The 24333-nt window shown below is 54.8% G+C and overlaps 1 protein-coding gene across 50 annotated transcripts in view; it reads left to right on the forward strand.

Moving 5' to 3' along the window:
• The window catches only part of CACNA1C (calcium voltage-gated channel subunit alpha1 C), a 438324-nt gene that overhangs the window by 245080 nt on the left and 168911 nt on the right, over positions 1 to 24333 (forward strand). For all 50 annotated transcript variants that reach the window (XM_084957093.1, XM_084957107.1, XM_084957092.1 and 47 more), the window contains exons 4-5: positions 14770 to 14909; positions 19948 to 20087. In XM_084957093.1, coding sequence (XP_084813219.1) covers positions 14770 to 14909; positions 19948 to 20087 — 280 coding nt within the window. The remainder of the gene's footprint in view (positions 1 to 14769; positions 14910 to 19947; positions 20088 to 24333) is intronic.

Raw genomic sequence — 24333 nt, forward strand, 5'->3', positions numbered from 1 at the left:
AACCTAGGTGTCTATAACATCACCCGTGACCCAGCACATTTTCCTACATGGCAGTGTGGATAAGATGAGGCAGCGCTGGGGGAAGACAGAAACATGCATTTTTGCCCAAATCTACCAAATTTAAATGTAGGTGAAATTTATCATGCAACCTAAGAGACTAGGAGAAAGAGCCATTCCCAGCATCTGTCAGCTTTTGCACCTGCCCAGTGCTCTTCCGGAGAATGAGTGAATGAATGACCGAGTAAATGAACAAATGAGTGAGGGAGTGAATGAAGGAGTGAGTGAATGAATGAATCGATGCAATCTGATAAGCTGAGGATGACTCCCCACGCTCCCCCCATGCCATGCTCTCCTGCACCCTCTGGAGCCCTTTGCTGCCTAAGTGTCAGTATGAATTTATAGCACCTACCAAATGAAGCCCCCTGAGATGGAAGTATTAATTTCTTGGTACGGTCGTGTGTCAGCTCAGCTCTGATGGTTGCTTCTGCCACCGTTCTAAAGACTAGAGTGTCTCAGAACCACTCATGGTGCAGCTCGCAGCTGCTGGGTCTGGGCTTTGATGGCTGCTTCTGGCTGGATCTGGCCCCATCCTACCACGTCTCTCACATCCCTCTGCCACACAGTCCCTGTGCCACCCTATCCTTTCCTATTGTCCTGCAAGTGGAGACCCGTGGTTTCAGGGTCTCAGCCCTGAAGTGGTGTGGGTTGGGCCAGGGGTGAGAGGAGAGGGTTACTTCTGGGACCCAAGCCCTTAAGTGTGTCCCTTCACTTGCCCACAGGTTTTAGCGGGTTTCTGGAATGTCCCTGAGAACTTTGAGACATAAAGGCATGAGGTCGAGCATGTTGACCCTGTCTTCTCCCCATCCAGCCTCTGCCAGGGGCGCTGGGCAGAGTCAGGCCTTCCCTGGGAGTCAGCCTGAGGCTCCCAGCCTGGCTCCAGAGAGCCCAGCCCTCCTCACCTGCAGAAAACAGCAGCAGTCGTTTGCAGCCGTCGTTGTGAGGATTAAAGGGTGTTCGGGCGGCGGCTCTGTGCACACCTGCACTTCTGGGGTGAGGTGTGTGCACCAAGACCTTTGTCCACTCCGCTCCCCGAAGGGTAGGGAACACTCTCATTTCAGCCAGATCCTGAATCAGATTAAAAATGGCACAATAGCCAAAAAGGGATCTGGTGACTAACAGAGTTGACGTCCCAAGAATACACTTTTATTTGCCTTTAAATAAAATACCCTGATTATTTTTCTCATCCTCCCAACCCATAGGTTAGAACATGTAAAGCTGAGCAAAAACACCTTTCAGGGACCTTATAAAACATGTTGGGAAGGTAATTTTTTCAGTTAACTAGCTTTGCAAACATTTTTATGGGATGATCTGCTCAATTAACCCGATAATTTGAGAACTTGAAAACTTTGCTTCATGAATGAGAAAATGTCACGACTGACTTGGTTAATGTCCCAAAGCAATGTAGGGGCCCCCCCTGGCCAGGACCTCCCACACCTAGAGTTTCCTACCCTCTCTTAAGCCGCTTAGCTGTGGAGGGTTTTTGAGGGACAGGTGGGGTTCACTAACTCAGGGTCATCCAAGAGGAACTATCAGGTGCACACGGCCCAGCCCACCAGCTGAGCTCCCTGTTGTTAGAGGTTTCCCCCCTACGGAGGCCCCTGGCCCTCTCCCTCTCTCCTCGCCGGCTTCCACAGTCCCCGTGTCATGTAATTCTCCACCCCTTGTTCTGACTGTAAGAAGACAGAGTAAACTTGGCAGTGAGTGAAATACCTTTCTCTCTTTCTCTACGTGGGGAAATTCATCAATAATTAGACTTATTTTTCAATTTTGCCATCTAGATACAGAAAATGCCCATAAATCTTGCCAGATCAAATGGAGCCCGTGTAATTACCAACGAGTAAACAAGGTGATTCTTCCTCCGAAAGATGCCCAACACATTCGTAACTGGCTGATTAAACTACCATGGAAGCGATGATTCACTCTGAGGGGGAGGCAGGAGGGGACAGGGGCAGGGAATGGCGAGCTTTCCACAGTAAAGTGAGGAGCTGGTACCACGGGAGGAGGGGATCAGGAATAACCCCGTGGTGGTGTCACCTCTGAAACAAGTCTGCGATGCCAAGGCGAGCCTCGTCCTTCCTCACCTGGACTCTCTCTTCTCCCCCCAAGCCCCCACATCCTGTAGGAAGATACCCCCAAGCCTTCCTCAGGTCGCTTTACCTACAAGGAGCAGGGGCATGGCAGGTGCTTCGGGAACCCCATGAGGTGTGATTAGGGTGCTCTGGTCTCTAGTTTGCCTGAGATGTTCCCACTTTGCACCTGTGTCCCAACATGATTCTTACCAGTGCCCTCCTTCTCGCTCAAACCCCCCCTTTTTGAGTGACAGACTGTATGGTCACCCCGTGCATCTTGCAGGGAGTCAAGTTGTGAGTCAGCACTGATGGATCCACTGTGGCCGGAAGCATTGGTTGGAGGAGGATTCTGAGGTCACGGTGTGGGTCAACCAGAGAAGTCACAGTGACAGCTGAGCAGCCTCTGCCAGTGGGGCATGTGAGGGGCACAGCTTGAACACTGGACAGGATTCAGGAGATGGGAGCCTATACCCCGCGCTGCCCTGGTGTCCTGCGTCATCTTGGGGGAGGGGGGGTCACTTCCATCAAACGCTGAAGCAGGTCACTCACAGGTCAGTTTCTGAGCCTAATTTTGTGTCGAGTGGGACACCTGAACTCCCTTCTTCCCCAAGATTGTGTGGTCCTGCAGTGATTTCCCAAGGGGAAGCTACACTTTGGGGTGATGCCCACTGGTATTTCCACAACACTTTACATGCAGACATGAGCACGAGCACATGACACAGACTGTTTTCATTCTTCTCATTTGATGGGTGAAAAAATTAAAGCCAGGAGTTTCCTGGTGGCCTAGTGGTTAAGGACTTTGTGTTGTCACTGCTGTGGCGTGGGTTTGATCCTCAGCTCGGGGACTTCCGCACACCGTGGGTGCAGCTGAAAAAAATTGAATTTTTAAAAAATTGAAGCAATTTTTTAAAAATTGAAGCTAAGGGAGAGTGAGGACCAGCACACTGGGCCCAGCAGCCTGAGTTCAAGCCTTGCCTTGGCTCTTAGGGTCCACACCATCTGGGCAAGTGGATGCTCCTTCAGTGTCTCAACGTCCTCACCTGAGAGGAGAGGTGGCACTCCTGTATCCTGATGTGAAGATGGAAGGAAGTAGTGCAAGTGCTTGGGAGCACAGCCGGGGTTTAGAATATGCAGGATGGTAGAAGCTGGTGCAGGTGGTGATGGCGGTGGTAACCAAAAGGTAAACGGCACAGCCGGGACTCTGGACCCCAGGGTCTGTCTATGACCCCAGCACCCACTGTCCCCGCCTGCCGTAGGAGTCCCATCCACAGCAGAACAGGATAATAGAAGACCGTGTTCAGGGCGACAGTCTGCCCATCTGGCCCCAGGAGAGTGTGAGCCAGAACCTAAAGCCCCCTTCCCCGGCCTCAGATCCCCCAGCAGAGGAGGCAGTGGCAACGAGGGCTGTATTTGGGCTCCCATGGGACCTGGGCCCTTCCGAGGGAACCTGGGCTCACGCCGCCTGTCCACACAGGTCAGGAAAGCCCCCATCCACACCCAATGGGCAGTGTGGGCTGCCTTCGTCAGTGTCCCAGGCTGTTTTTCCATTCCCAGTGGGTCTGCACACTTTTCAATCCATTTGCAAGAAATAAGCAGTGAGCCGAACTCCTGTGACCCCATGGGTGCTGCCCTCCCTCAGGTGGAGAGAGCGACGGAGCAGGGGCTGCAGGGAAGAAGACGCGTGGGCTGGAGGCGCAGGGGCGACAAAAGAAAGGTGGGGGAAGTAGGGACGCTGGGGCAGGAAACACATTCGCTCCTTTTTTTTCCCATGGCTCCAGGACCCCTCATCCACTGGCACCAGAAGCCTCAGCGTTGGTTTGGGGCTTTTCTCCTGCCCCCGCCAAGTGAAGTCCCAGGTTTGCCGCCTCTACCTTGTCCTGAGACTTGGGCAAGCTGTCCCCTCATTTTCCTATGAAATGGGGGCTTGACTCGGCATCACCAAGACCCCACCAAACACTGGTGCCTGCTCCTGTTTGGTGGTGTCTGAACCACGGGAATCTCAGGAGCTCCACGGGGCTGCCCCCTGCCAACCAGAGGAGCCCCTCTGTGCACGCCGCCCTCAGACTCCCTGGGCAGATGCGTAAATCACGGCTCCTGTCTTGCCACTGGGACCCCAGGGCTGTTGAATGTGACCCTGGAGACTTCGTGGAAGATGTTTACAGCCTGTTGTTAAACAAAAAGCAAGGTGGTTAGGAACTAAGCTGAGCAGTGTGAGGACGACTCTTCACGCAGAGGAAGTATTACGACCACAAGGGACAAAATGCTGGCCAGGTGGCGAGAGTGCTCTTTTTTATTTTCCTTTTTGCACCTTCAAATTTCCTTAAATTTCTAATATAAAATTTTTTATCTTTGCAATTAGAAAGGAAAATGATCAAGATTCTAGGAAAGAAAGGGACACGGCTGGGGGGCTGCAGGACCACAGGAGACAAGCTCCAGTGGCATCATCTGGTGACATGGGGAGGAAGACGCAGGGCTGACTCCTCCCCAACCTCTGGGAGGCCAGAGGGTGGACAGGGGAGTGAAGACCTTGATTTTAACCCTGACAGCCTGAGTCACTTGTCGCTTCCCTGCTGGCCTCAACTCCCCCTACCCCACCCCAGCCCTTTGCAACGCTAAGCTTTTCATCTGCGTCATTGCTGCCCCCAGCTTTGTAGTCCCCTTTGAAGACCTTGATGGGGCTGAAACAACAGGAAGCCTGATTATCCGAGGCCAGTTCCCCGGGGGCAGCCAGAGATCATGGTGGTTGGGGGGAATCGAGAGGTCCCAGGGGGCTTGGGGATCAAGTCAGAATTTGGCCACAAGGGTTTTCCCTGCTCTGGTTTGGGTGTGCCTCTGACTCGGGTTAGAAAGCCTGTGTTTAGGGGACTGAACAATGAGGTGAGTCCCCCTGGGAAGGTGGGGGGATCCTGGACCCCGTGCAGGGCTAGGGTCAGGCACTGGGAGGGCTGACCCGTGCGAATTTCACGTCTTATCCATCACTGAGCAGAAGAGAAAAGCCTGTGACCATGCTGGGGGCAGAGCTGAGTTTAATGTAAGACACGCGCTACCCAGGAAGGACCAGCGATGTAACTGAGGAGACAAGAGGGTGAGGTAAATGAATGCAGGACTTGCCCTGGGGCTAAGGCTGTGACCAGCGCCACAGGGGTGACACAACAGGATGCTCTGGGAAGACGAGGCCCCTGACCTCTGAAAGTGCGTCTCTCCCCTTGTTTCACGTGTTTAGAGCAGGTTCTCCTTTCTGCCCGTCTGTGTAACAGTAACAGCACTTTGACAGTCCAGCAGCCTCCCATGTATGTTTACGATTCTTACTGCAAGTTCACCACATCCCTGCAGGTAACTTGTCCTGCTACCTTTTTCCAGATGCAGAGATGGAGGCTTAGAAAGCACATCAGCACTCGGGTTCTGCCACCAGTATCTGCCGTGGCTTCGGGGGCCTGATACAGGGGTGACACCCAGGCCCTGACCCCCAGGTGGGCGAAAGTGACAGCAGAAGGAGGAGGTGCTCCCGGCACAAGGCAGGAAATTCCCCCGACAAGTCCTCCCAGTGCAGCCCGGCACACGCGTGTCCTGGTGGAAGTTCTGATGGTGCTGCCAGCACGCTAGGGGCCAGGAAGAGTATAGATGCACACTCGGGGGGGTGTTTGTTTTTTTCTTTTTAGGGTCATACTTGGGGCATATGGAAGTTCCCGGGCTAGGGGTTGAATTGGAGCTGCAACCACCAGCCTACAGCACAGCCACAGCAATGTGGGATCCAAGGCGTGCCTTTGACCTACACCACAGCTTATGGCAATGCTGCATCCCCGACCGACTGAGCGAGGACAGGGATCAAACCTGCCTCCTCATGGATACTAGTTGAATTTGTAACCTGCTGAGTGAGCCACAACGGGAACGTCCACATATGGGTTTTAATGAGCATTATTACCTCATTATTTACACTCTGTGGCTTTGGGGGCACCCCTCACCAGGCCGGTCCACCTCTTTGTCCTCATCTGGGCAGCTAAGGCGTCACATCTGGCAAGCCTTGGTTCCCTGCCCAGAGCATTCTGTGCACCCCTGGGCTTGGTGGCCTCTGGCCTGCTGGCACCAGGATGGAACCAGAGCATGGAGGGGCACATAACGCAGAGACCAAGGCTGCATGAGCGGCCACATAGGCAGGGAAGGGGACCAGGAGGACATGGCGCGTGTCCTCACCTTGCCCGTAGAATGGATGCAGCCCTGCCTGTCTCCAGAGCATCTCGTGACCTGGACAGCCTTGGGCCTGAGCCAGTCTGGGTGCATGAGGTGGGGAGGGGACCACAGCCCTCTCTGCCTCCCCATCCACCCACCCACCCCTGCATTCACTCCTTCCCTGGCTTCTCCCCACTCACGAATCAGGTACCTCCTGTTACCAAATACCACAGTCGTCAAGGGACCTTGAAGGAGGTGCAGACGAGTCCCTGAACCCCTCCCACAGGTACACACATGTGACACACAGGAGAAGTGGGGGCCCTGGGCCAGGCAGGTGCTGCATATCAGACCCTTGTGTAACACTCCTGGCTTTCAACAAAAATCAGACATCAGTGTGGCCCCCGACGAGTCCCTGTGCAGAGGTGCCAGGTCAAAGTGTCCACCCTTCCATCACTGCAAACAATGGTGGAAAGCATTAGGGTCTCCGCTCCACAGCCCCCTGACTGCAGGTCTTTGTGAGGTTACCCAGACCTTCCCACCAGCTTTCTCGTGTGTGTAACGAACAGAACATTCCTTATCTGTCATACAGTCACTGTTAAGATTAGAGCGAATGCACAGGCTCTGACTCAGTTGTTGGCGGCTAGCTGCAGTGGAAGAGGAGGCAGAGTCAGTGGTGGTGGTGGTGACAGTGGTGGAGATGGTGGGGGTGGGACAATAGTGGTGATAGAGGGGGCGGGGATGGTGGCAATGGTGGTGGTGGTAGTGATGATGACAGTGATAATGGTAATGTGATGACGGTGACAATGGCGGCGGTGATGATGGTTATAATGATGGTGGTGGCTTGATGGTGGCAATGATGACCATGAGAATGATGGAGGAGGTGGTGGTGACAGTGATAGGGATGGTAAGGGTGACAGTAGTGGTGGAGATGGTGATAATGACAATGACAGTGATGATGGTGATGACATGGTGATGGTGGTGATAATGACCGTGGTGGTGGAGATGGCGGTGATGATGACAATGGCGGTGGACATGGAGGTTGCTAGTGAGGGTGACAGCACTAGCTGGTGATGGGGGTGGTCCTGGCAGTGAAGGGAGGAGGAAAGGATGTGGGGTGAAAGAAGCAGGGAAGAAATTACCTGCCTTCCTGCTTCACCAAGTGGTCGTGAGCTCAACTTAAAATGGGAGGCACCTTGTAAACTATAAAATTCTGCCCCTCGAACCCTCACTGAGGAGAAGACCCCAGATCTGCAAACCTGCTGAACCCACACCCTTGTTCCTGAAGGGCACTTCTGTTGTGGGTCACCTCGTCCACATGGCTCAAGTGGGTCGCTTCAAGAGACCCTTGGGAAATGCCAGCAGTGTGGGGCTGGGGTCTCTTTGGCCAGAGTGGAAACTGTGACTGTGGGGCTGGGGCTGGGGCTGGGGAGGGAGGGTCATGGGACCAGCGAACGCACAGGGAAGTTTCTGGTTTGGTTTTGTTGCTTCAATAATAGAAAGCAGGTGGGAAGCCTCAGGCTCTAGTTTTTGTAGAAGTCAAGAGGCTTAAAAGTGAGTCATGCTGCCTGGGCAGGAGATGCAGCAGGGCTTCGCTGCGGGTGCGTGCGGGGAGCGGCCCAGGCAGGACCTCTAGGGACCTACAAAGCCACCTGGAGCATGTGTCCACCCCACTGACGCGTGCATGCCCGCTATGCCTGTTGCTGAGCCCGAGGCTGCCGTCCGAGTGTTGACTGTGACTGCTACTTTCCCAAATCGCCGGAGCTGGTGCAATGTTCCCACTTCCCTGGTGAGCAAGATTATGTGTCTAGTCCCAGGGAAGCCACTTGACCCCAAAGCCCTCTTCCTCCATCACTTTGCCCCTCATTCAAAGACACCTCCTAACTCAGGAGTCACAGATGCTGGCTTCCGTCCTGCATGCCTTAGTCCTCAAGGGAGAAGCATGCAGAAAACACACACGTTGTAATGGGTGCTATAACCTGTCTGCAGGGGCCCAGCGGCGGGTGGGGAGCATGAGGAGGGTTTGCAGGTGGAGAAGGGCAGGGTCAGGTTGGGTGTGGTGGGTCTTCAGGTGTGGCTGGAGTGTAGGCTGCTGGCCGGGGATGAGGCCAGAGGGACCATTGGGGTCCCCTGGGACAGGCCTGGGATCCGGGCAAGGGAGGCGAGACCCCCATTCCAGGCCCAGGGGCTGTGCGAGATCCTTAGGCAATGAAACAGCCTGGATGCCAACAAGACCGGTCAGGAAGCTGCCTTATACCCAGCCAGCGCCAGGCGGGGGTGTGCTGAGCAGCAGCGAGGGTAGAAAAGATAGGGTCTGCTCCGTGGGCCGGCTGTTGGTCTGACTCCCTGCAAGAAGGCGGCATTTAGGAGAGAGCCTTTAGGCTCCTGCTTCACCCTCCCTCTGTTTGGGAAATGACACACTAGCCACAGGTCACTAAGCACATGTCCCCCAGAGCCTGATTGGTAATACCTGTCACCTCCCTGCTCCATTACCCAGAGCAAAGCTAACATCCCGGAGCCAGAGTGATGGCCTGGGAGAGAAGGGACTGGCCACACTCTGACCACCCGCACTGCCCACAGACGGATGGCAGCCCCATGGGCCGCGGGGGAGGTCGGCCCAGGGAGAGCCTGCTGTGGGGTGCAGCTGCCTTTGAACTCCAACATGCTGTTGACCTTCTGACCAGCTACCGGGGACAGGCAGCTGAGACAGGTTTACACGTGACCTCAGGCATTTTAGGAAAAACCCGTGAAAGCTAGAAAATCTTCGCTTCCAAAGGGAATGCTGTCTTTTTCTTCTTTGTGGCAAAATAAATCTGCCACTCTAACCATTTTCAAGTGTACACTTTAGGGGCATTAATTACACTCTATCCCTGCTGTCTATCCCCATAGCCTTTCGTTCCCCTCCCTCCCCAGCCCTGGGAACCTCTGATCCACAGTCTCCGTGAATTTTCCCGTTCTGGGTGTTTTGTGCAAGTGGAGTCGCACACACCCTCCCTGTCCTCTTAGGGCTGGCTGCTCACACAGCTATTCCTCTGCGCCTGCACACACCACACTTTCCTGGTGGAAGGTAGGCTCCTTGATTGCTGGACTTCGGGCACCAGTAAAGACCCTGAGAGGGAGGAGGACTTGGGGACCCCTCCTGACACCCTTGCAGCCACGGCACATAGGTGGCCCGTTACTGTCTGGTGGCCCCAATGGACACAGTAACCCAGCGGTTCCATCCATCTGCAGCCATCGGTGACCCCAGGGCTCCTTATTTGGGCTGGGACAAGCCCCCTCCTCCTCTGTGTCCCTCTGAGGGTCCCTGCAGCCCCCTACATTCTGCAGGCCCATCTGTGTGCTACGAGGGCCCTCTGGAGGTGTCTGTGACCCCCTGAATGGATGCAGAGCAGGGGAGCAGAAAGTCGGGGGTCCCAGCTTTCCCATCTTCCTTCCCGGAGGGCAGGCGGGAGGCTGTGCTGAGAGCTCAGGTTGAACGACCCCAAGCCGTGAATCCATCCAACGCCCATGGTGCCACCATCGTCGCACCTTGGGCTGAGATGGAGCCAGACGATGGGGCTTCCTTGTGTTGGGCGCAGGCTTGGCAGCTTGGTGAACTTCTCGGGTGCCCGAGGCTCTGAGTATGAATCCACACCTGGCCTGCCACAGAGCAGGTATCCACTGCACGGCGTTCAGCACGGACATGTGTGTGCATGTATGCGTGTGCAGAAGCGTGCCCACGTGACAGCCTGGCCCTGGGAGCTCTCGCCTGCCACCACTTCCCTCACAGGAAGCACAGGCGTTAATAACCTCGTTAATGAAGGATTCTTCACCAGAAGTTCTGTCTGTGTTCATAGTGACCCTCAGGACAGTGAGGACAGGGACTCCCTGTTCCTTCCATGTCTGGAAGTCTGACTGCCGTGGGCAGAACTGCACGCGGACCAGTCACAGGCTTGACACGCAACTTTGCAGAGACTTTGGAAGGCATGTACCACTTCAGAAGCGGTGTTCCAAGTTCCAAGAAAAAAAAAAGCAATCATTCCTCTTTGCAAGTAAAATCTCAGGCAGAACCCAGAATCTAAAGCCAGCAAGTCACCCAGATGGGCCAGGGATAGAGGGCCGTGCCTTGCCTGTGTGCTCTGTCACACTCCACAGTGTGGACTCCCCAGGCTCCAGTCACCTGTGTGGGACTCGTGGACAACTGAGTATGTGGTTAAAGGTCACTGCTCTTGGTCAAGGTTGGGGGGTGTGTGTGTGGGGGGAAGCCCTACCTTGTCAGCACCCCCACACACACACACCTGAATCCACTCCCTAAGCAGCCCTGGGGAGCTGAGGGCTCTCGATGGCACCATATTTTTTATTTGATGCTGAATTTTAGTTCTTCTCCAAATGAGGATCAGGGGAAGGTAAACGGCTCTCCCAGACACAGAGCCGACTGCTGTCAGAGGCAAGGTTATTGCCATCAAAAGACAATTGTGTCTGCTGTGTAGAAGCTAATAAGGCGGTTGAAAGGCAAGGCACGTGGGCGTGGAAAGAGAGTGGTAACCTCAGGTGGCCTGTGCCCACCAGCACCTGACCAGCCACAGATGCTCCTGGGAGCCCAGGGGCTCTCTGGGGGAATTTTCTGAGTGTCAGACATGGGTGTGCCCATGGGCCCAGCTGCCAGTGGCAGCCCTAAGAAGTGAGCAGGGAGAGAGGAAAGACAGACGAGGAAAGGATGCCCTGGGGGAATCTGTCGGGCAGGAGGAGAGCGTGGTGTGAGGGGAGAGATGGAGCGTCTGAGGGGCAAGGTCCCCACCCTGCTCTGGGCGCCCCTCCCCCACTCCCATGGGGGCACATCCCTGAGGTTCTCTGAGCTTCATCCCCCTGCCTCCCCAGCCTTTCGGATCTCAGGACACAGAGCGGGGCCGGGATCCGCCTGTCCCAAGCTGGCCTCCAGGGTTGCCCAGTTCCCAAGAGCACAGATACAGGAGGTCCTAAGCTGCCCTTGGGCGCGTCCTTGGGCTTGCGACCCCCAGGACTCAGGCAGGTCCAAGGAGGCCACAGGGACAGAACTCACGCAGCCAGAGGCACCAGGCACCAGCGAGGCTGGGGGACGCCTTCCACAGCCACATTGCTCCCCACCCCCGAATGTTTCTATGGCAACACACAAGTATTTAGAAAGGATGACCAAGCTGTTTCATTTGTTTATGGTTTTTTTGGCTTGTTTTGGGGTTTTGAAGAGGGGGTTGGAATTAATTCCGTAAGGACACGCATACCTCTGACGTAGAGTGAATACAGTGCTTTCCACAAGAGCAGGGCCATACACGCTTACACACTCACACACTCACGCACTCAACCACTGGAGACAGCGTCCAGACTTTGTGACCACAGGCTCCTGCCCCTTGCCTGGGTTCTTGTGCAGACCTCTCTTCCTGGCTCCCTTCAAGGTCTGTCTCAGGCCTTAAACGGGGTAGCCTGAGGCATCTTAGGGGCTAAGCGGGACCAGTGAGGGAGTTCCTGGCCCCCGGGGAGGCAATGACGTGACTGGACCTTGGACAGCTGACCTGGGTGCCTGATCAGTGTTCTAGTCTTTCGAGCAGCGGGGCTACTTAGATAACCGCTAAGTTCCTTTTACCTCTAGACCCCGTGGCTTGGAGCAGGATCCTGTCACTTCTGCCTGAGACAATTTCCATAATGTGGACGTGCATCCCCTGGGGACTTGGACCCCAGCCTCAGCTCTCCTCTGGTCCCCAAGCTCTCCAGCCACCCCTGTAAGCCCAGTCTGCCCCGACGCCCCCTCCATGTCCACCAGCAGCAGCACTACCCTGACATCCCGCAGGTGCCTTAACATCAGCATGTCCAGAGTGGACACCCCCTTCCTCCTCCTCAAGTGCCCACTGCAGTGGGAGGCTTCACACCTGTGTCACCTATGAGGAACCCCAGGGAGTGGCAGCGCCCTCTTTCACTGCCTCTCCCCCAACCTCACAGGCAGCCAGAAAACAAACTACACCCTTTCTATCTCTCCAGTCCCCCCCACCTCGTTCTCAGCTCCCCCTCCATGACCTCTGCGTGTGTCACCCCAGCCCTCTACCCCCTGTCACCTCCCCACCCGCAGCACCCCATCGTGACAGTGCCAGAGGGCCACACACATCCCATCCAGGGCTGCTGTCTCCTCAGAACAGAAGCCGAGTGTCCAGGCCTGGCCCCAAAGTCCCAGTCACCTTGCTCCTGCCACCTCTCCAATCCACCCGCCCACCCACCCCCCAGGCTTCTCTGCCCCCACAGTCACCTGGCAGCTCTTCATCCTTTAAGGTTTCATGCCTCTGGGACATCCACCCATGGCAAATTGTGCTTCCCTCTGGGACACGGCACACCCATTGTGCTGACCTCTATCCACTTGTCCCCATCGTCCAAGAGCTCCTCGAGGTTAGTTTCTTCCATCTCCACCCAGCATGTACACGTGTGACAGCGAGAGAAGGGCTTACTGCCATGTTGGTGGGTCCCCCTGAGTCTCCACCTGTTATGTCATATTGTATGGATTAAGGAAGGCTACAAGGGTCAAAGGTCAACAGGAGAAGTCACAGGTCCCCAAGTCCCCCACCCCATGGGAGGAGTATAGATCTGCCCTGAGTGGAGGGACCGGGACCCTCTCCCCCACGGCCTCCTCTTTGCCTCAGATCAGGCAGGGGAGGCAGCTTTGTAGGTGAGGGAATGAGCAGAGTGCGGGGCCAGGCAGCCAGGGGCGGTGGCGCCAGCTTCCCAGTGCAGAGGCCCTCAGGCCCTGGGGGTGGCCATCCTCCCTGCCAGGGGAGGAGAGGATCCGAGCTTGGGTGCTCCCTGTCCCAGCAAGCTTGCCATGTAGACAGCTCAGAGGGGCTCCAGCATCACTTCCCAGTGATTCAGCTCGTTGTGCCACAGCTGTGATGCGTGACTGGACAGGGGTGGAGGCACCTGGGACACAGGTACATACATGACAGCACCTGACCCAAGTGGGTACCAGCCTGCATTTGTTTCCCTTCTCATCCCTGCTCCAACTTTGTGAGTCCTGCAGAGGTTTCTGGGGTGTGAGGGAGGTGGCCCTGTCCCTTGGGGCTAAACGTGAGAGCTCTGGACCATTATGGGGATGGGGCTGAGTAGCCGTCAACAGCTCACCTTCCTCAGGCATCCGCAGGTGTGTTGTGCCCTTACGTAACGTGCTTTCCCTTCATCACTGCCCTGAAATATGTTTTAAGCCAACATCACCCACTTCCTAAACCGCAGCAGTCCCACACACTGATTTGTTCCTGGGTCACAGCCCCCAGTAGCCACATCCCAGACCAGCTCCATGATGGTAGGAGTTCAGGACCAGCCTGCCTCCATCCCCTCCCCACGGTCACCGCCCGATCTGGACCTTCCTCACCTGTGGGCCACTGCTTCTTAAACTTCAGGGTGCTTTAGAAACACCTGCAAATTGTCTGGAAGGCATTGCCAGGCTCACAGCCAGGAGACCCAGCAGGTCTGGGTGGGGCCAAAACGCCGCCCTTTGTAGCTTTGTGTCCCAAATGTCGTCACCCGAGCTGGGCCCGGTGAGGCTCTGTGTCCAGGGGATTGGGGAGGATGGGCAGATTGGGAGCATGGGCGCAGACCTCCCTGCAGGGCCACCCATCTCACCCACCCCAACCCCCTGGCCTCGGAGCACCAGCAGTAGGCTGAGTGGCAGGCCGTGTTCCTTCCTGGGACTCCCGCTCCCACCCCTATTCGCAGTGTGGGTAGAGCCTGGCTGGAAGCAGGGTCTGGCTGAGGGTCCCACAGAGGTGGGCAGAGGATGTGAAGGCAGCCAGCCACCCCGTCTAGTGGGGCCAGTGAGGCGCTGCCCTGGGGACGGTGCGGGGGGGAAGGGCTGGGGACAGCCAGTGGATAAGCCCCCATTTGGCTCTAAGTGAGCTGCCAGGTCTGTCCTGCCGAGTGAGGGCCTGGGGACAGAGCCGCGTCCCACAGCAGAGCCCTCCCGGACCCCGCCCCGCCAAGTGCCACCTCTGTCCTGGAAGCAGGGTCCCACGTCCTGTCTCCATCTTTGACAGAGAGTTTCTTTCTTGGGAAAGAGTGTGCTCTCCCCGGGGAGGTTGGAGCCTCGCAGTCGCCTGTTTCTGCGGCTGTGGGAGGTTTGCCCTCCACTTCTCAGGGCTCGGCTGGTGCTTCGGGGTTTGTGACTCAAAACTGGGGCTCAGGCACCGTTGTGAGTTCTCTTCTGGGAAGGTGCAAGGAACTGGTCACTGCTTATGTCTGATGCTTCTCAAAGATGTGCAGTTCCCCCACCTAGTTTTTGCATTTTAACATTTGATGCCCTGTGGGCCGGAGCTCCCTTGAGGAAGGGACTGTGAGGCTGGTGGTTTAGCCAGGGGTCCCTCCCCAGGTCCCCCACATCTGACCACAGAGGGGCTGCTTCTCCTCCACTCCCTGCAGTGGGATCTCTGCAGGTCAGAACTTTCCAAATCCCCGAGCTAATGACTGTCTTTCATCTGCTTTTGTTTCCTAGGAACGAGTGGAGTATCTCTTTCTCATCATTTTTACAGTGGAAGCATTTTTAAAAGTCATAGCCTATGGACTCCTCTTTCACCCCAACGCTTACCTCCGCAACGGCTGGAATTTACTAGATTTTATCATTGTGGTTGTCGGGTAAGTAAGCCACCCTGCCCCTCTGCCCCCCGCCCCAGTCAGGTCCCTTTGGGAGCAAGTCCCTATCTGTGGGCACGTGGATGGTCTTAGGGATGTTTGGAGCTGCTGTAGGATTTTGGTCACTTTTTTTTGAGTGACCTGCGTCAACATCAGGAGCATGGAAGTTGCTGGACTCTCTGCCACATGCGGATGTTGGATGAAAGTGCAGTCGCTTCTGTTCATGCCAGGATGAACAGAGTGACTGACAGATGCCTTGAACTAACCCAGCAACCGCGGCAGAAGTCTTTAACGTGGTTGTTCCTAATGCATCTCAATCCTTTTAAATTCAGCATCTTTCTCAAGGCTTCAATCTCCCAGGAAACTCACACACTTGTAGAAAGAGCCCCAGCAATGAGATCTGGTGTTTCTGGGGCCGACACAAAGAAGAGGGTGCCTCACAGGGACCAGTTTTGTTCAGGCAGAGAAGCCACGTCTCCTCCTGTGTGAGGCATGAGTTGGCATGGTCTGTATGTCCCTCTGCCCCAGACATGGCCTTAACCTCCACATGGGGATGGAAGCAGGTGGCACGGGCAGACCTCAGACCTCCTGGGGCAGGAAGCAGGCCCCACCTTGGAGCTGCCATCTCTCACTTGTGTGGCCCAGCCTCCTCCCACCATCACAGCGGGAAGGCTGCTCGAGGCCCAGCCCAGATCCTAGCCGTGTCTCCCCGGGCCCGGCCTCTGGCTGATGAAGGCACTCGTCCAAAGGATGCTCCGGTCTGCCGTTTACAACACGGGGTTACAAGGCCAGCGCTGACTCCGCTCGTGTTCCACTCTTCCCCATTGATCTGCCAAGCGGCCACATTTAGCTCCAACTTTCTCTGGAGCTCAGGTCTTGGCTCTCCATTCTCAACCCATCCTTCTCACTCAAAAAATGGCACACACTGCATGGAGGGTGTGACCCAACCACCTCTCTTCAGCCGAACCCCCTTCCTGCTCCTTCCTGGATGGGCCTTATCTCCCTCCTGTCTCCTGGGAAACACCTCTCTCCTTGGTTCCTCCTAAGCAGCCCCTGGCCTCCTGTAAACCAGGGGGTGGGTCTGCCTGCCCTGGGGGAGGTGGGCTTGCCAACCTGAGTGCCAGGCCGAGGGCCCCTCTCCCTCTCTGCCCGGCCACCCCGAAGGCCAGTGCCAAAACAAAGCATTGCTCTCCCCATGGGACCTGTGCCTTCCCCAAGTGGAGGCGTCTCCTCAGTAGAGCCCAGTGATGGAGCTGCTGAAGGGGTGTGGAGAGAACCTTGGAGTCTCTCTGAGCTACTCCCCCAAAACCAGGCACCCAGGAGTCCTCCCACCCCACCCCCAGGCACCCAGGAGTCCTCCCACCCCCACCCAGGCACCCAGGAGTCCTCCCACCCCCACCCAGGCACCCAGGAGTCCTCCCACCCCCACCCAGGCACCCAGGAGTCCTCAGTAGGTGCACCTGCTCGGACCACCTACTGCAGCTTCAAAGGCCTTTATTTCATCCCCTTTCCCTCCCAGCGGGGGCCCCACCTCTGGGCTCACAGGCGGCCTCTCTGTCCTCTTTGACAAGCTCTACTGTCCAGCTAAGGAACAGGCACAGCGCCTGGAGAAGGTCCCCCCGAAACACCCACAGCTGACCCGGCCCTTAGGTACAGGAGGGTACAGAGCAGTGGTTTCACCTCTACAACGTCTGATTGCCGAGAAACACGCTGGCCCTGCACGCCGAGAACACCTCCAAGACCCGTTGCTGAATTTTCTTCCCCTTCAGGGTTAAAAAAGAGGAAAGTTCTGTTCCCTTCACTGAATAACATTTGTGAACATCTTGTACTTTGATAAGCGTATTCCTTTCTTCCAGGAAATACGAGGAACCAAATCTGGTTTGTATTTGGAATGTTGTTCAACAAATGTCCAAACTGGCCTCCATCTCCTAAGGTTTCAGTGATCTGGGTTTCAGTGGAGAGACCATTTCTCTGGGAAGAAAGGGCCCCGCTCCCCAACCCTGGCGACCTCTGCCTGGGATGGAAGGTGCCACCAAGCAACACCCGAAACCCTCAAACTGTCCAGCCGGGGCGAAGGAGTCCTAGAGCCAGAGGGACTTCAGAGGTGGTCTGGTGGAGCTGTCAGGCTCCCAGCCGCAGGGCCCGCTGTGCACATGCAGCCTTGCTCAGGCCCCGTGCAGGAAACAGATGGAAGGGGAGCCTCTCAGCCCTGGCCTTGATGCCTAGCAAGTCCCTCAGGGCTTCCGTGCACGTGGCTAATCCAGACCAGCTCCCTGGCGGCTGGGCCAGCCTGGATCTGAGCCGCTGCCAAGCCCCCAGCCGCACCTCCTGGTCCACAGTCCCAGCTCCCGGGGCAGGAGTCACAGGCGTGCCCCGCCTTTTCCTCAAGACCAGGCCGCCCCGGCTGGTTCAGGTCTGGTCCCTAGCCTTCCTCCTTGGCCCCAGGCACAGTGAATCGGGGGCATCTCTAAGTGCAGAGGCCAGAGGTTGTCCTCAGGGCCTTTTCTCAGTTCCCACAAGTAGCCAGGATTCCAGACTCCTGTTCCCACTGGTTCGCTGCATCTTCTGATCCCTCTCCCTCGACCCCTACCCCCAAAACCTTCTCCTGGAGGCCGTGTTCCCCTCAATCCCTTCCCATTCCAGTGTCAGCAAACATTTTCTATAAAGGCCAGAGACCAGTTTTCAGCTCTGCAGCCAGTAGCCTCCATCCCAACTATTCAGCTCTACAGAGAAGACATCGGTGTGTAGACGGGTAGAGCTGAAGTCTGTTCAGTCTTATGCAGTCCTGGTGGCCCGGTGCTGCCCCAGCCTGCAGCATCCTCTCCCAGGCAGTCCCACCAGAGAAGGCCTCTCCCCTGTACGTTTCACAGCTCAGGGGGGGGCCTGCTCTCCTGTCAGCCAGCTTTCAGAGCACCACACCCCAGCCCCATAGCTGTGATGTTTGTGTCCTCAGACCCCCTGCTTCTCTGAGTGGTGGTCCTCTGCACACCTTCAGGTGTCTCCTCACTCCCTGGGATGTGAGCGCTGGGCTCTCTCCCCTCTCCATCACGCCCTGTCCTGCCATCAGCCTCCCAAAGCTTCCTGGGTCTTTGCTGTCTTCTTCCCCCAGGGGTCCTGACTCTGTCCTGTATCAGCTGCCCAGTTCCTGGGTCACAGCTGGGATCCCCCCTTGACCAGTAGCCACCCCTCCCCCACCATCTCAGCCAATTTCCTGTGTCTAAGCAGTGCCCATCCTTCCAGCTCCCTCCCTCCGGCCCTTGACGCCAGCAGCCCAACCAGACAACACCCGCCTCCGGCCGTCACGTCCACCCCTCCTCCCCCTGCACGGGTGCCTATCCTGCCTCATCATCTCTCACTGCATCTGCTCCCAGCTTCCTTTCTCTGTGCTTCCTTGACTTGCTCACCTGGAAAAGCACTGACTCAAATCACACCCGACCAGCTAGACGTCTGGTACCAGAGCTGTGCCGATGGAGGAGGAGACACAGGGCTGTGCCGATGCTTTCACTTCCCCAGTGACCACCTCCTCCGGGAGGCCGTCTTGGATGACACTGGCCACCCTCCTGCCCGTCAGGACCTTGTTCACGCTCCCACTTTCTCCCGTGGCTCTTCTACACCTCTACTTCACCCTTCAAGCTTTCGGGGCTCCCTCCCCTTTCATGTTTCAGCCAATAACTTGCTACCTGAGAAAACAGGTGCCACTGGAGGAGAACGTCTGTCCGCAGTCTCCTCTCTGAACCGATGAACCCTCCCACCTCCTGGGTGGGCGCCCCTCAGTAGGAATTGTACCCTCCACCTGCTGGAGGGATACAACCCCTCCAGTAACTGCCCCCTCGCTTCTGCATTGTCTGCTATCTGTCTGTTAGAGGATCCTGTTTTAAAACAAACAAGCAGGAGTTCCTGCTGTGATGCAACGGGATCACTGGCATCTTGGGAGTTCTGGGACATGGGTTTGATCCCTGGCCCAGCACAGCAGGTTGAGGATCTGCGTTGCTGCTGGGATGTGGGATCTGATCCCTGGCCCGGGAACTCCATATGCCGTGGGGCAGCCAAAAATGAAAAAAATAAAAAAGCTTTTTAAAAATTTAAAAAATAAAAACAAACAAGAACAACTGATTCCACGCCTTCTCCTGGGAAACAGCTTTTTCTTCTCCTGCCTCTTACAAAATTCCTCAGGAAAGGCTATTTCTCCAGAACGTTCCCCTCCAGCCATGGTGGCCACTGGCCACTGAACAGAGGTGTGCTGTTCGCCCAGAACACACAGCAGATTTCAAAGATTTAGCACAAAACAGAGAGTGACAAATGCCTCACTAAAAACTCTTTGTTACAGTTGAAGTGATAATATCTTGATTATGTTGGATTAAGTAAAATCTCTCATCACAGTTCATTTCACCTGTTCCTTTTTCACTTTTTTATTGTGGCTACTGGGAAATTTAAATTGCACACACAGCCCACATCCGTGGCTTGTGCTGTTTCTTTTGGACATAGTCATCCAACACTCTAAACTCTTTCGAGCATGTGTCTGTCAGCTCTCATCCCCATCACTCCACCAGAATAGACATTGACAGCGTCTCAGAGGCCCTTGTGTTTCTAAGGCTGGTCGGTGGTCAGTTTCCGGTCCTTGTTCCTGGCACACCAGGTCGATTGCTCTGGGACCCTTTGTGGCACCCAGGTACATATCAGAGCAAGGGGCTTGTCACGAAGGACGTGAGGGAATGTGGGTCCTGTGCACATGCAGAAAGAGCCAGGGCACCGTGGGGGGCAGAGGGCACCGCAGGGGGACAGACACTGGCAGCCACGCTCACCTGCCTGACGCTCTGCCCAGGCTGCCAGCACCCACGAAACCAGCTGGACGGGCACAGGGCTGCCCGGGGCCTTGCTCAGACCTCTCTGGGATGGGACCCACCCAGAGGGATTGTCATCTGATGAGGGTCTCAGAACCTTCACACACTTGGACTGGTTCGTGGCTGGAGGCGCCTGCACGCTCCACTGTCCCTGCGGGAAAGCAGGACTCCCTGACATGCCCTCTCTCCTTCCCTTCCAGGCTTTTCAGTGCAATCTTAGAGCAAGCCACCAAAGCCGACGGGGCGAATGCTCTCGGCGGGAAAGGGGCTGGATTCGACGTGAAGGCACTGAGGGCGTTCCGTGTGCTGAGGCCCCTGCGGCTGGTGTCCGGGGTCCCAAGTAAGTGCAACTTCATCCTGTTTGCCATGTGACCTTGTCAGTGTCTCCCCTTCTCCCTCCCTGAAGTGCCAGGGAACCGGATTTCCTATAAACAGGGTTTTCTTGAATGGGTCCTTTGCTCTGAAGGACCCAGCACTGATGTGAGTCCGTTAAAACACACCTGGCCCCCATCTCCTGCTCCTGTAATCACCTGGGGAGTTGACAGCAGTCACACAGCCAGATGGCGGCAGCTGCGCAGAGAGGAGCCCCCAGGCTCTGGGCTGGGGATTTAAGCACATTCACAGCAGAAGAGCCAGTTAGCAAATCCCTAAACCTTGAAGGCCTAGGGGCCAGTGGGATTAGTGCTTCTGTCTGTATTTTTTCAAAGAACAATCAGAAAAACATCAGTGATGTTCAGAAAGTTCCATTTGCCACTTCTCCCAGCCCTCTCCTCCTTTCATGTCACGTGGGGCATCTCCTGCCTCAGAGGCCCTATTTTTGGACTCCCGCCTGTCAGAGTGAGAGCTGGTTCTGCCGACAGGCGGAGAGCGCTCGCCTGAGCCTGGCCCGCGGGCGTGGCGGAGTTACTGTCTGTCAGGAGATGGGTCCCGGGGACAGCCCCCCTCCTACCTCTCCTTCAGACCCCCCCATTACTGAGGGGCCCCAAGTCCTGGATGCAGAGCATCTGCTGCAGCTTGCTCCCGGGCTAGGTCTGCTTTACAAGAGCTCCGTCCACTCCTCCTGTTCGGCTGGTGGTCACCGAGCCTAATTCGGACGTGGGTGCCAGAACATGTCACCCTCGAGTCAGCTCCACCAGGTCTGGCTCATAACTCAAGGTGGAAGAGATCCCCAAACCAAGCTGAGGCCAGATTAGCCTGGAGATGGGCCGGACCAGGAAGACAGAGAGGTCCTCTGGATGCCCACCTTATACTGCCCAGGCACCAGAGCGTGAGAAAGGGCATGAAAGCGTGGGGATGTGAGGGTCCTTGTCGACTGGCCTTGTGCTTTCCACGAACGTGCAAAATAGTGGAAAGTCCTCCCAGAGGAACTGGCAGCAGAGCAGAGAAAGCCAGGCCTCCTGGCTCAAACCAACTCAGCCCACGGCGCCGCATGACCCCCGTAAAGGATTCAGTGTATGTAACCCCTGATCGTCTCAGGCTTTTACACATATATCCCACCTCTTCAATTAACTTACAAGCCCGTGAAGCCCAGAGTTGTGCCCTGTGTTATCTCTGGTCTCTGCTTGGGATGCGGGAACTTCCTAGCTGGATGGAGGCGGGAGCATGGGGCCCTGGACAATGGTGGCCTGTCTTAACTCTGAGCGAGTATAGACATGGCCACACCATGCTGTGACGCAGATTCGCTCTACTTGACCCTAACGACTGGGTCACTAGAAATAGAAACTGTACCTGGTGGCTAAGACCCAAGGCCCTTTTTGCGAAGCCTAAACTATTTGGATTTTCTTGGTCAATCATCCATCACTCAATAGGCCAGAATCAAGGAATGAGAGTCAGGGTGAAAATGAGTTTGAACCTGATTTTAAGGGGCTTGTTATGATGGTGCAGCCCATGTACCAGTGACCAGAACTGTAAACAGACCCCACAGGTCAGTCACCCAATGCTACCATGGATGCAGTGACGCTGACCCGATAGGTAGGTCTGTGATTATCAGGGGCCCACAGTTTTAGAGCATTGGGTTGGGTTTGAGGACACATCATGAAAAATAAACACGGTCCCTTCCCTCAAGGAATTTGAGCATCTAATAAAAAAGTACACTGGTCAACTTTAGCAGCAGGAACAAAGAATCCCAAAGTCTTGGTGACTTAAAACCAGAATCATTTTCACTCGGCTCTTGTTACATGAGGCTGTAACCGGGCTCTGGGTTTGACCGCATCCGTTCTCACCTTGTTTCAGAGCCCAGGTTGAGGAAGCGTCCCTGGAGTCCTTGTGGCAGAGGGCAGACCTCACGGGGGCACACGGTTAAACCACACAAGCCTGTTTTAGGCCTTCGTTCCACATGGCTTCTATCCAGCTGCTCACATCCCAGTGGCCAAAGCAAGTCACATGGCTGCCATTGTCCCAGAGATGGTGGGACACAGATGTGTCCTGTCCCTACAGGGAAAGACAAGTAAAGAGTTGTGAGCAAATAGTACCCACTACCCCCAAAGAGACATGGGGGGTGCTATTAATAGGACTGGTCACAGTAATGACACTGCTCTAGGATTCTTCATGGAGACGAGGGGACAGGGTTGACAGAGGAGCCGGAAGGCGTCACCCCTCCATGTGCGGTAACAGCGGCAGCTCTGTGCTGTGGGCCAGAGTTCTCCCATCAAGACCAAGACTCCATGACCACCTGCCATGAATTCAGGGGGATGTTCTGTTGGTAAAGATGGTGGTCTTGCTGCTGCGGAGCCTGCAGGCAGCTCCAGCTTCCACAGACAGCTCGAAGCTGGGCTTTGCTTTCTGTAAACAAAGGTAAAAGGGAACAGCTTGTTTTGGAGCCTAGAGACAGGGCTGATCCAGCCTTTCTCGCTGGGATAGTGTCTGTGCGACTTTTTTTCTTTTTTAATATTCTTTTTTATTTCTTTAAAAAATTTTTAAAACGTTTTTAATTTTTAAAATTATAGTTGATTTACAATGTCGTACCAGTTTCTGCTGTACAGCAAAGTGACCTGGTCATACATATATATATATGTACATACACACACATTCCCTGTCTTTTATTATCTTTCCAGCATGATCTGTCCCAAGAGACTGGATAGAGTTCCCTGGATAAGCACGACCTCATTGCTTATCCATTCCAAAGCAATAGTTTGTATCTGCCGATCCCAATAGCCCCAACCACCCCACTCCCCACCCCCCACCCACTTGGCAACCGCAAGTCTGTTCTCTTTGTCTGTGAGTCTGTTTCCATTTTGTAGATAGGTTCATTTGCACCACATTTTAGATTCCACATGTAAGTGATATCATATGCTATTTGTCCCTTTCTCACTTACTTCACTTAATATGAGAATCTCTAGTTGCACGCATGTTGCTGCAAGTGGTATTTTGTTGTTGTTGTTTTTATGGCTGAGTAGTATTCTATTGTATATAGCTACCACTTCTTCTTAATCTATTCATCTGTCAATGGACATTTAAGTTATTTCCATGTCTTGGCTGTTGTAAATAGTGCTGCAATGAACACAGGGGTGCGTGTACCTTTGGAATAAGAGGTTTGTCGGGATACACACCCAGGCATAGGATTGCTGGATCACATGATAGTTCTGTATTTTGTTTTCCAGAGTAGAAAGCAGTATGTGCAACTTTTTAAATAGCTGAGGGTGTAGACCAAGGTGGTTAAGTGCCCGGGGCTGTCTGGTTGATCTCTTCAAGGATGATGTCACCCGCATTTCCTAGCAAGCAGTCTCCACATGCACCACCTTTAGCCTTTTTAAAGGGTTTTTGCCATCTGTCTTATTTGGTCCTCATGACAGTGTGTGATGTGCAGCTGTCCACATAGGTGATGTGCTGCAAGGGGTTGTTTCTAGAACAAATAGACTGACGAGTGGTTTGAGGGTCCTGAAATTCCAAGCCCCAAAAGTTACCATTATTTTTTGTGTCCCTGTATGTGTTAAATGCCAGTGAAATCTTAAGATTATGAAGGGAAAGAGATGATTGTGAGGGTACGCGTCTATGAGTCATTTATTAATTAGTTCAACAAAACCCACTGAATTCCCACTTCCTATACTTCTCCAGCCTTCAGAGCAGATACAGAAATGAGTCAGGTGCAAAATGTGTTCTCAAAAAGGCTGAAATGCCAAAGAAAATAATGTTCATAGAAATGATGGTATAGAACAAAAATTGGAGAAATGCAAAAACAAAAAACAAACAAAAAAAAACCTTGAGTAAGATGTGATGGGCTCTGCGACAGGTATGCTTTGCGGACCTCTGTACTTTGGAGAGTGGGGATAGAGATCAAGGCAAGTGGAGGAGGTGGCACTTGGAATAGACCTGGAAGGATAAGACAGGAGGGGCATCCAGGAAATCAGGGTGAGGAAGGAGGGTGGCTAGGGCCTTGGAGTCGTGCACAGTGAGACTGTAGGCAACAGGTCAATGTCACTGTGAAGGTAAAAAGCATCTGGCTCTCCCGCTGAGATGCTGTGTAACTGAGGCTTGTCCACTTCGCTCCGTCGGGATTTCCACAATAGAGGAAATCAGTTCCCACTGCTTGGGAGGCCCTGCTTTCCCTCAGCAGAAGTGCTGAGGAACAGGCATGTGGCACCAAAGAG

Source organism: Sus scrofa, chromosome 5 (assembly GCF_054392235.1).
Source record: "Sus scrofa isolate SSC_HxYL_T2T_F1_AM1 chromosome 5, Sscrofa_HxYL_maternal_Yorkshire_Landrace_v2.0, whole genome shotgun sequence".
Lineage (NCBI taxonomy): Eukaryota > Metazoa > Chordata > Mammalia > Artiodactyla > Suidae > Sus > Sus scrofa.